General features: G+C 51.2%; 1 protein-coding gene across 6 annotated transcripts in view; it reads right to left on the bottom strand.

Annotated features, from left to right (window-relative positions):
* Nucleotides 1-4,243: 4,243 nt before the first annotated feature.
* Nucleotides 4,244-12,059, bottom strand: part of SRGAP2 (SLIT-ROBO Rho GTPase activating protein 2) — a 254,625-nt gene continuing 246,809 nt past the window's right edge. For 3 of the 6 annotated variants that reach the window (XM_024976227.2, XM_024976226.2, XM_024976228.2), the window contains exons 22-24: nucleotides 10,501-10,539; nucleotides 9,969-10,293; nucleotides 4,244-7,642 (exon numbers count right to left, since the gene is read on the bottom strand). In XM_024976227.2, coding sequence (XP_024831995.1) covers nucleotides 7,259-7,642; nucleotides 9,969-10,293; nucleotides 10,501-10,539 — 748 coding nt within the window. In that variant the 3' untranslated portion in view covers nucleotides 4,244-7,258. The remainder of the gene's footprint in view (nucleotides 7,643-9,968; nucleotides 10,294-10,500; nucleotides 10,540-12,059) is intronic. The other 3 variants (XM_005216678.5, XM_010813027.4, NM_001205865.1) reach the window with 2 other exon arrangements.

Below are 12,059 nucleotides of genomic sequence, written 5' to 3'. Positions count from 1 at the left end.
TGGCAGGGCCGTGTGATTTCTATTTTTTTAATTTACTTTATTGTTTCCTTTAAAAAAAAATCCTTTTGCTGTCATTTCTTTTTCTTTTTTCTCTGCATTGGGTATTTGTTGCTTTGCATAGACTTTCTCTCGTTGCAGCAAACAGAGGCTACTCCTGGTTGCTGTGAGGTGGCTTCTTTTGTGGCAGAGCACAGCCGCTAGGTGCGCGGGCCTCAGCAGTTGCAGCCTGTAGAGCTCAGGCTCAGCAGTCATGGCTCACAGGCTTAGTTGCTCCTGTAGCACATGGAATCTTCCTGGGCCAGGGATCGAACCTGTGTCTGCTGCATTGGCAGGTGGATTCTTATACACCGCGCTGCCAGGGAAGTCCCCACGTGTGTTTTCTTAACCAAAGCATTTAATTGCTGATGTAGAAACCGCCCCCCCCCCGCCCACCCCCCCCTCCCCCGCTCCCGGCCCCCGCCAGCCCCTGTGACAGTGTGACTCTGTTAGATGTGGTGATCAGTCTGGGTCCCTGAGTGACTATGGAACAGAGACCCCCATCCCCACCCCCTGCTGGCCCACAAGGAAAGGATGTTTTAAGTCACTGAGATTTGCAACTTAGCCAGCTTATGGCTAAAGCTCGACTCATTTGCCCCCAGTGAGCCTGTCTGGTCCTTACCAGCACCCTTGCTCTCGGGGGCAATGACTGTGTGTCTGGCATCTACCAGGAAGCTGGCCCTGTGGGTGCTGGGTGCTGAAGACAGAAGGGGAGACCTAGGCACCCCCAACCCCACTGCCAGGAGCGTGGTGAAGGGTGTGAGAAAGAGGCTTCAGCAGGGAGTGACTTTGTGAACTTGACCAAGGTGGGCTGCAGGGAGGTGGGACCGCTAATGACAGAGAAGAGTTTGTGAGAAGAAAAGATACTCAACCAGACTCTGGAGGGAGGAGGGCTGGGCAGACTGTAGGGGGTTAGAGGTTCGGCAGTGTAGGCTGCGGGAGAACATGCAGAGGCGCAGGGGTGTGCGGTGGGCAGCGCTGGGGACTCTGAGCCTCGCCGGCATCCTCTGGGAGGCCACACCCTCCCTGTGGACAGAATGAGCGAGTATCTGGCCTGTGGTTTGCAGCCGCTGGTCCCAGCTGGGCAGCCTGGCCCTTGTTTAATCTGAGGACACTGGGGGGCTTCTGAGAGGAAGAGGGAGCCTGTGAGAGGCCTCATCACATTCTCCTGGGTGGCTCTGAGGAGTCGTCAACGTAGAAGTGGCAATTCAGAGGAAGCAAAAGGACCCCAGGTGGGATGCTGGGGGTCTCTGATGGCAGCTCTCGGGGAGAAAGCGCACATCTGCTGCTCCAGAGGGAGGCCGCGTGGGGTCGCAGGAAGGGCAGGGCTTTGCCGTCTGGGGTTTGAGTCGCAACCTCACTTGCCTTGATCAAGTCCTTTGACCGTTCTCATCCATTCGGTGTGGAAACAAAACGAAGTTCAGGGCCCACTACCCGGGAGGGCCTGAATGGATGCTGGCTGCCTTTTCTGCCCCGACGTGGCTCGAGCCGTCAGCTTCCTCACCTGCCTCACGCCTTAGAGCAGAGGAGAGGCAGGCGAGGGCGGGGGTCAGACACGCTGCAGGGCTGTGCGAGCAGGTCTCTGGGCGGGGGAAGGACAGACCTGCCGTCAGGGCAGGGCTGCTGGCGGCCGGAGAAGGTGTGGTGGGGGCTCACCAGGCCGCCGTGCATGGTCATCCCTGGTGTGGAAAAGTGAGTGCTTCACTCATCCTCCTAACTCTGCAGACCTCCTCGTCGCCATCCCCTCCCACGTGTTCAGCTAGAGGCTTTGCCTCTAACTTTGCTGCAAATAAGTTATGGACAGGCAATGCCCTCCTCTTCCCAGCCCACCTCCCCTCCCCTGAAATGGCCCGGGCGGCCCTTCCATCTGTGCTCTGTAATTTTGCTCTCATTCTACTGAGTCCTGCCCCTGAGCAAACCTGCCCCCATACTGTCCATTTTAAAAAGAGAAACCTGGGCCCTTGACCCCTTTTGATGCACCCCCATTCAAAGCAACCTAGAGAAGGAAATGGCAAGCCACTCCTGGATTCTCTCCTGGAGAATCCCCATGGATAGGGGAGCCTGGCGGGCTACAGTCCCTGGGGTCGCAAAGAGTCGGACACGACTGAGTGACTAGGCATTCAAAACAAAGCCTTGAATGAACTGCCAGGACCTTGACTCTCCCTTCCTGACCCTTCCCGTGTGCTGCCAGCTGACTCTGGTCAGCTTGTTTCCCCTCTGAGGCAGGTGCTACTGACAAGCATGACCTCTCTCCACTGGCCTCGTCTACAGCCGATCCTCGTTGCAGCACTTCTTCCCCCCAGGATTTCTGTGACCCCCCAGCCACCCACCTCTGTCACTCACCCCCACTGCCCTCTCTGCTGGCTCCTTCCTCTCCGCTGGATCTCTAATTATTGGGACCTTCTCTTTCCCCCCATTTGTGTGTTCTTCCCGGGAATCTCCTAGTTTGAATACGTCTATACCATAATAGCTTCTACATTTGTGTTCAGGTATGATCTGTATCTAAATCTCCATATCCAAGAGTTATGTGATCTTTCCACCTGGATGCCTAATAGTAATTTCAGTTTGACCAGACCAAGCAGAATTCTTGAGTAATTTTCTACTTTTCCCTAAAATAAGATAGGCACTATCTTATTTTTAGAGTAACACTTATTTTGCTTATTTCTCTGTCCTCCCTGAAACCAGAAAGCTCTATTATCTATTTCTCCTGTTCAATACTGTATCACAGTGCTTGGTGCACAGTGAGGCTTAACTGACTAGTGAGTCTTTGGCATGTGTAATACACAGGGTTTCTGACTCCTGAGTGAAAGGAAGCTTCATATGCCTATGGGTATACACATTTAAATTAGATCATCATAAAGACTATTTCCTCAATTTAGACCCACCTGGTCTTCCTTTTTGGTTTCTATTTAGATCAAAGGAGTGTTTTTTGACTGTGTTCATCGTCACCAGTTTCTATCAGGCTCCTGTCAGAATATGTGAGATAAGGAGACCCCAAAAGGATTACCTGCCTATGCCTTGCTGCTGCTGCTGCTAAGTTGCATCAGTCGTGTCTGACTCTGTGTGACCCCATAGATGGTAGCCCACAAGGCTCCTCCATCCATGGGATTTTCCAGGCAAGAACACTGGAGTGGGTCGCCAGTGCCTTGTCCAGCCTATGCCTTAGGACTCCCTGAAAAGGCTTTTGGGTCCTCTGCTCACAGCTTAAGCGTGAGCTCCATCTCACAGCTTGTAACCTGCTATCAGGAGTGATAACTCATCCACAGCACAGGGAGGCAGAACAGCTTCAACTCTGACTTAACCAAGACTAAGAGCCCAGCAAGAGAGGGTCCAGCTGGAGCTTTACGATAAAACAAGGGAGAAGAGATGGCACGTTAGAAGGGCATGAGAAAGCTGAACAGAAAATATACCAAAAGCAGGTGGCAGTGGCAAACCTGAGAGAGGACGGAGCATGTCTGGGATAGGATACCTTGTGTGACCCTTGAACACTGGGTATGAGATCTGACCCGCCCCAGGGGCCTCTAGCATTAGAGTAAGCTCACTAAACCTAAGTGTGGGCCCGAGGGGCTGCAGGATGCATTTCAAATGATTACCTTTGAATAACGTCATCCTTGAATTTATGATCTGCTAAAGTCAGAATCTAAGGGAGAGAAAGCATTGCTTCCCACCCCACGCCAGCAGCACAAACATGTGCGTCAGCCCTTCTTGCAGACGCAGGGGGCTGCCAAGGGCAGAATGACCCAGGGCTTTGATTATGGAAGAAATAAAGCCTTCAGTCAACCTCGGTTGTGGCTGGTAAAGCTTCCAAGCAACTTTGCAGGCTCCACTCCTGCAAGTGGGGAAATCTGACTAGAGAAAGCAATGAGAACAGTCCTCACTGAAAACAGCAGAGGTGGATTCTGTGAAGGAAACAGTTCTCATGGCAACAGACTGCCCAATGGAGAGGCTGGAAGACTTGCTACACAGTCTCTTAGCTTCCACTCATGGGCTAGATGAAAATGCTGGGGGAAAATATCCACACTCCAGACGCACCTCTGCTGTGTCTTGCTGGGGAAGGGAGGAGACAGTTGGCTCCCGAGGTCACCCCATCTCTCCTGTTGCCAGGCAGGGCTCTATTAACCGCAGACGAATCAAAATCCCTCCCGGGCAGTGGGACTCCTGGATTGGAGATGTCAAGGAGTGGAGAAGGGATAGAAACTGCAGCATCGAAACCTAAAAATGTATTTTATTTCGAAGTTGTGCTTTGGATTTTCCCCAATCCAACATCTGTTGAGTGACAGTCTTAGGTTCACACAAAGCATCTCCAAGCATACATACAATATTCCAGTTATCAACACTATTTTAAAGAATATACCATTTTACACAAACGTGACATACAAGTCAGACGTCACAACATTGCAATTCCCTGGAAGATCTAAATTCTCTTCTGAACACGAAGTACGTATACACCAGCCCTTCCAGTGGTCTGTTCATCCTGTTGCTGGCGTCATCTCTCCTCATCTCTTTGGGGAGAAACCAGGGCGCCCTGAGGAGGTTGGCTGAGACCAGTGTTTCCAGTTTACAGGCTGCTGGCTGCAAACTCCTCTCTTTTCCAAACTGGGATGCTGGTAGCTCTACCCCACCTGTGTCCCAAAGACTGACCCATCAGAGTCCACACCAGGAAAAGGATCCAGGCCTCCAGGGGCAGAGTGGGGCTCTTTGAAGCATCATGCTGGTTTAGGAAGCTAATCTGAGGAAGACTGGTCTCCCGAGACCCTGGGTGGCCAGCTCTGCTTGGCTTTTCGGTGTAAAAATCACAGTGTGTAACCTCGATTCCAGTTGATCGCAATGAGCTCTGCTGAGAAGGACTCTCCTCCTGGGGTTCCTAGTCCTCAGGGCAGGACCATCTCATCGGTGTCAGGAGCACCAGAGAGGGGAAGACAACTCAGTGCCCAGAGAGGGGGTAGCAGATGAGCACTCACACACTGTCTAGTCCGTGATGCAGATCAGCAGATGGACCCTGACCGCAGGATGGTGAACGCACGTCAGGTACAGGGCTGAAAGAGACCTAAGGCAGGAGCAACAGAACAGGTCCAAGGTGTTGTCACTAAGGAAGTTTTGCCTTTTCTTTCTTAAGAGAAGGACGTGCCAGGAAAAAAGGAAAAGGGCAGGTGTGGGCACCAATTTTGGCCAGTCAGATCAGAAGGAATGTCGAGTGAAGGGCGGGGTTTCACTTTCAGCAAGGAGACAGATCCTTGGCTATGAAAGCCCTCTGTTGCCTCAGGGCCTGCATAAGTTCTGGTGACAGACAAGGACAGGCCACCACACAGAGCAAAGAAGCTGAGGATCCAGAGGACTGTGGGTTGCCTCTCACAGGCCGACACACTCACTGAAGGAGCACTCCATCTTTCCATCCTGGCCTGCGGGATGATTTTCCTGATGCCGCAGGCTACTTTTCTAACTGGCAACTTTCCACAGAGCTCCTCTTTTCCTTCACGCTGAAGGAGGAAAATCCTACCGCTTTCCATAGAGATGACTACCAGCTTCCAAATGTTAATCTGAAAAGGATCTTTTAGGCCAAAGTTAAGACAATTTAGATTTTCCTATCTGAATGGCAACCCACTATCTTTCCCAAGCTGTGAAAAACAAGGCAAAAAGCGCAGTTTTAAACACCAGAAAACAGAGAAGAGGAATGGGTTTCAGCTTTAACTCAAGTAGTCGTCTGAGACCCGTGAGCCTGGGGTGTGCCCATCCCTAGCTCTGCTCTCCCTGGGACAGCATGATGCTGGGAGAGTTGGGGGAGCTGGGACTGTGGGCACCAGATCTGGAGAGGGATTAAAGTAGACAAGATTTTTGCTTTTTGGCGGAGAACCATAAAGGCCAAAGGGAGTCCAAGAGTCAGCATCCGATTTTTGATTTTCTTAGATTCAGGCCTTGGAAAGACTTTAAAGCCCTCGGGGCCAGAGTTCTCTTAGTTGTCCTTGTCCGGATAAACAGAGATCAGTTTTAAAGGGCTCTGTCTCTCTTTAATCTAACTAGGGCTCCCCAAGCCCCATTGGTCCCTGAAGAGAGACCTCGTAGAATGACCCAACTAGGGGGTAAACTTAGAATAAATTTTCATTTGGGAATGATTTTAGGATTAGCAAAGCTGAATTTAATTTTTAATAGGATAATAAATCTTATGTCTTAAGTACCCAAAAAAGTGGGAGGAAGGACCCATTTCTTACCTTTTCCAAACCTGCCACAAATACAATAAAACTGTCTTAAGACTCTTTACCCTAAAAGGAACCAACTATAAAACTGTCTTATACAGGAAGATGTCTTAAATGGAAAATTGTCCATCAGAGACAAAGATAGGACCCCGAGAAATGTCTGTACATTCAGAAAAACTTTAGAAGTTCCATAAGATTGGGTTGTAGTTCCAGAGAATGGAGGAGAGCAAAAGCAAACACCAATGACCAATTCACACCAATAGAAAGAAGACAGAAACTGCCAAGCCCAGACAGTTTACAGGATCCAGTCCCATCCTGCTAAATTTCGTATGATGGAGAGATTGCAAAGGCTAGGTTCTCTGGCCCAAACAGAATGAGATTTGTAACGGAAACAGAGACCCCTGGTGGCTCCTGTGTGAACTGCCACAATAACTTACAAAGAGACGGTCTATCTAGAACCAGGGGAGGCTACACATGCCAGAGACTAGAAAAATCCACGTGTGTGTGTGTGTGTGTGTGTGTGTGTGTGTAAAACGGAGCATGGACTATATATGATCCTCTATAACCTGTGTGTGTGTGTGTGTGTGTGTGTGTGTGTGTGTGTAAAACGGAGCATGGACTGTATATGATCCTTTATAACCAGTACCCAAAACAAGACGCCACTGAGAGCCGCTGCTGGCGGCCAGCCGTCTGGTTAGGCGTCCCGTGTGTCTGCGGGGGCTGAGCCGCTAGCCCAGGGCCCCTGACTTGCGTTACCCGACTTCACAGTGACCGATGGCGGACAGATCCATCTCCGGCTAACCTAAGGACTGCATGTACTGTAGCTGGCTGGGTTACCGCGACTGGGGGCAGCAGGGGGCCGGGGGCAGGGCGATAATGAGGGCTTCATTCTCAAGGTTTTGGGTGACGGGAAGGCAAGAACAACTTAGAACCTAAGTTTCAACTGAAGTCCCCAAGCTAGTTAAATAGGAAGGTTTTTAATAACAGTCAGTCCCTCTAGTCCCCTGTCTAGGATAATTAAATTACGCCCCTCAGACAGTACAGGACTTGTCAGTGGACTGTGCGGAGGCGGAGGAGTTGACGCCGGGGCTGGTGGCGTTCGTTTTGGGGAAGACGGCGGGCTTGGGCCGCGTGGCCGGAGGCTTGACGGGCGCCGCCATCTTGACAGACTTGACGGGCCGGAAGGCGCAGGCGATGTCCCCCGCCGTGCTGGCGCTGCGCTGGAAGGCGGGCTCGGGGTCCTTGAGGAGCTGGGTGTGCAGGGGGCTGGAGGGCTCCGAAGTAGGGGCCACCACGGGGGAGGTCTTGAGGGGCTCCAAGGTGTCCAGAACCACGTCCGGGGTGTGCTTGACACTGCTCTGCCGCTCCAGCTCCCGCAGCTCATTCAGGGCAGAGTTCATGGTCGCCTCAATATCCTGCAGACGGGAAAGGAGGGCGTGAGGCTCATGGAGAGATAAGCCCCCGCCCCCGCCAAGGTCCTATTCCAACAACGTGGGCCGAATCGTGGAGAAACCACCTGCAAGGAGGTGTCCAGATGATTTTATCCGGCCCAAACCCTTTAATATGTGGTGTTCAGATGGGAGGGAAGGACTTTCATTCTCATGAGGTTTTCCCCCCTTTAGACAGAGTGGTTGAAATCCTTATTAAACACAGTCCTCAGGTTTTATACACATGCACTGATGTATCTCTGGATTTTTTGTTGTTGTTGTTGTTTATTTGCTAAGTCATGTCTGACTCTTTTGCAACCCCATGGACTAGTGCCCAGCAGGGCCCTCTGTCCCTGGAATTTCCCAGGCAAGAATATTGAAGTGGGCTGCCATTTCTTTCTCCAGGGGGTCTTCCTGACCCAAGGATCGAACCCACGTCTCTTTCTTGGCAGGCAGATTCTTTGCCATTGAGCCACCTGGATGAGATGACATGTAATCCAGCAGGGAGAGGAAAGGTGGATGAATTAGGAGTGGCCACGAATTTGGTCATGAGTACATGGGATTCACTATCCCTGGGGTGCATATTCTACTTGTGCTTGAAACTGTACATAATAAGGATTAAAAAAAAAAACAGTGGTAGAGATGAAGTATGATCTTTGTTATCTTGGACTTTAAAGGCCAAAGGTTATGAGGGTTAGTCCCTCCTCCTCAAGGGCTGAGGGACGGTTCAAGAGCCCTGGCCCCGAGGATTCATCAGGACATCCCCCACCCCTCCCTGCCCCACCCGACCCCATGAGAGTGTCCATCTTGATGAAGCCATTTCCTTCCACCCATCACCATGGGAGGGGACCAAGGAGTGACCAGGACGGGGAGCCAGAGCCCGCACAGGCCAATCTCCATCAGGTCACTACTCCAGATAGTAGGAAATAGCAGCCCTAGCTCAGGGGCTCAAGGCAGAACCAAAGACCCTTTGTATGCAGCCAGCTGCCTCCCAGGAAGACCTCCCAGCTTCCTCCCCTCCTCTCCACACACTCTGTCTGGCACCCCAAAACAACCACACAACTCCTCCTTTGGGATTAAAGTCATATGCAAAAATTGCAAGTTTTAAGCAAAGACCTATAGGGTGATGCATGCTTTCTGTTGACAGTGGTTCAATTTCACTCATTCGTCCAATGCTCTCAAACCTTAAGGTTTTTGTTCAGAAAGAACTCTGTCTCCCTCCTTGGTCCTGTTCTGCAGCTAGAGTTATCTATGTAGCTATTCCAGATATGTAGCTATTCTGACATTCCTAACACCTGGCCAAAGAGGGAGCTGGGAGGATTCCTGGAGTGCAAGGCAGAGTGCAGCCAAGAGCTTAAGGGGGACACAGATACAGAAGGCTAGCCAAGCAAGACATCTCAGGCCCGTAGCTTAATACTGTGCTTGCCAGGCATACCCTCCCTAAGCAGAGCACCACAATTAAGCCAATAGAGACCACGCCCGGTCTCTATTGTCCCCTGGAAGTTGGGGTGAGGGGACTCTCAACTCGGTTGAGGCAAAAAAGGGCAGCAGTGAGCCCTTAGTTCCTACCTGGTCTAATGAAAGTTATAGAGTTGGGAGAGACGTCTGAGTGAACTGCTTGGAGTGGCCCCAAGAGACGGATTTTTAGAGGTGGGGCTGGATCTCTAATAATTTCATGGAAAACAGAGATTTGTCAGTGTGATGCATACATGGATGGAAGACCCTGTAACCAGGGGGCTCATCTCCACTGTCTCTGGAAGCCTGGGCTGGAAACCTTTCTGGTACCCGAGTCCCCAGTGGCAGAGTAATCTGGGTCCTTCACAACCAGGAGCAGATTGTTGATTGGTCATTGGTCTATCACTAGGAACAAGAGATGAGCCTCAGGGATGATGAGGCCGGCACACTGATATGGAAAGGTGGCCAGAACCACCTCTGAGTCTCACCACTCGGGCAATTTCACTGAAATCTACCAGGGTCTCAAGACTTGAAACTTGGGCTGAATGGGCTCCATCAGAAATTCTCCATCTGTAACTACTAGCTTTAAAAGTTATAACAAGCTTGCAAATAGCTCATGTATGAGCAAGAAACATGCATTCTTTTATTCTGTCTGAGTTCTTTCTGGGGAGAGAGGGGTTGACGAATTTCTTGGAAAGTCCTATGATCAGGTCTAAGTGTCCAACAGAGCCTGAACTCAGGGTATAATGTACAAGGCACATTTCTGTCTCAAGTCTCATCATCATGAGCGTGGACGACACTAAGCAGCCGTGGTGAGAGTAGACTCATGATACCCATTTGCCCAAGAGCCCCCAGTTACCTGTGCAATGACCTCAGGGTCCATGGGCCGGTGGTTATTGAAGCTTTTTGACCTTCCTGCTGTCACTGTCTTCCGGATCTGTGGACTGTCCAGCCTATTCTTCAGCGACGAGTGGCGGCTGATGGAGTTGAGGCTTCCATGCCCACTGATGGAACACTTATCCGGCCCTTCCTTGGGGAGGCTCTGGCTCAGGATGGGCTGGGAAGACGGGCGGCAGCTAGCCCCCACCCCCGGGGAGGCGGAATCAGTCAGGGAACTGCTCAGCCCGTGGCCATCGCTCCGAAATGTTTTCCGGATGCTCCCAGATTCTGGCCGCTTCCTTTGCCTTCAATGACAGACAGAGAGGCAGTGTCATCAGGGAGCCTTGGCTCCGAGGAAGCCAGGGTGAGCTAGACAGAGGCAGGCGTGGGACCCAGAGACTCCGGGGAGGAGAGGATACAAAGCGCGCCTCTCTCGTTTCACCTTCCCTGGCTTTCTCTGGGTCCGTCCCCCTGCCACCCCTGGCCTGGGCAGAGGAGAGACGGATACTTACTTGGTGGTCATGGGCTTTGAGTTCTTGAGATGTAAGGTGCTGTCAGAAGAAACGTCTGATTAAGTGAAAGTTTCTAATGGGAGGCAGACTTATGAAAAGCCACCCTCCGTTAACTGCTTTGAGTGGAAACCAGGCCCCAGATAGGGGAAAAAAGTCTCATCATTACCAAGGAGACAGGGAACTGATGGCAAAGGGAGAGTTGACTTTCCCAAATTTCAGCATGTTTCTTAGTCCACTGACGAGACTGTAATTATTTTGGGCTTTGGCAAGAGGTTGCTGTTGCTTACTCTGTAGATATGGAACGGTATTTTTCAAGAGGCTGCAATGCTACAGAGCTTGGGCCACATTTGTGCATTTTCTAGGGTGGAAATACATCTATATGACCCTAAGTCATCCAGCACTGGGCTGAACCCAGGCTCTGAGTCAATTTGTTTCAGCCCACTAAGGCTCTCAGATGAAATGGTTTGGCAGAATCCTACTCATACAGGTGCTGCCTGCTGCTGCTGCTGCTGCTGCTAAGTCGCTTCAGTCGTGTCTGACTCTGTGCAGCCCCATAGATGGCAGCCCACTAGGCTCCTCTGTCCCTGGGATTCTCCAGGCAAGAATAATGGAGTGGGTTGCCATTTCCTTCTCCAATGCATGAAAGTGAAAAGTGAAAGTGAAGTCGCTCAGTCGTGCCCGACTCTTAGCAACCCCATGGACTGCAGCCTACCAGGCTCCTCCGTCCATGGGATTTTCCAGGCAAGAGTACTGGAGTGGGTTGCCATTGCCTTCTCCAAGGTGCTGCCTTGGAGATTACTGCCGAATAATTTCATTATCTCTTGGAATCATATTTAAAGGATCTAAAGTAAGAGGCTATGTGACTTTTGGTTTGGGATGGCCACTGGGCAGCTCTGATCTTGAATCTACTAAGGGCCACGGAGGCTGAGGTGGGAGTTGGGGATGGAAGAGGGGAAGGATCAGCATGGTAGGCCCTGAAGATAAGGAGCTAGTCCTTGGGGCAGGACCAGGATTCTAGCCAGTCCTGGTCCTATTCACCGGGGAGGTCTTCCTCATCAGAAATCCCTGGGCCTGGCTGGGATCTGGCACATTGTAGCCACTCGTGAAGCTGCCTGTCTCAGTAGCTTTAACCTTGGGGGTCAGCCACTCTTGAGTGGATAAAGGATGTCCTCAGAGTCGTATAAGGTCCAGTTGAAATGACTTTTCTTCCTCTGCAAAGTCTTCTCTGGCACCCACCCCCACTGATAGGCAGACTCGATCCCTCTCAATTCTGTTCCTTCAGGGCATCTATGGAACCACTTTTTAGTTACCTGTCTGTATGGTGTTCACCTTGCCAGACGGAGAGCTCCGAGGGCAGAAAGAAAGAAAAAGTTTGAAAGTCAAGTCGCTTAGTCGTGTCCGACTCTTTGCGACCCCATGAACTGTAGCCTACCACACTCCTCTGTCCATGGGATTTTCCAGGCAAGAGTACTGGAGTGGGTTGCCATTTCCTTCTCCAACCCAGGGATCGAACCTGGGTCTCCCGCATTGTAGGCAGACACTTTACCATCTGAGCGAGG

This window comes from Bos taurus, chromosome 16 (genome assembly GCF_002263795.3).
Source record: "Bos taurus isolate L1 Dominette 01449 registration number 42190680 breed Hereford chromosome 16, ARS-UCD2.0, whole genome shotgun sequence".
NCBI classification, from domain to species: Eukaryota; Metazoa; Chordata; class Mammalia; order Artiodactyla; family Bovidae; genus Bos; species Bos taurus.
Note: the sequence above shows the minus strand (reverse complement) of the source record. Positions and strands in the feature narration are given on the sequence as shown.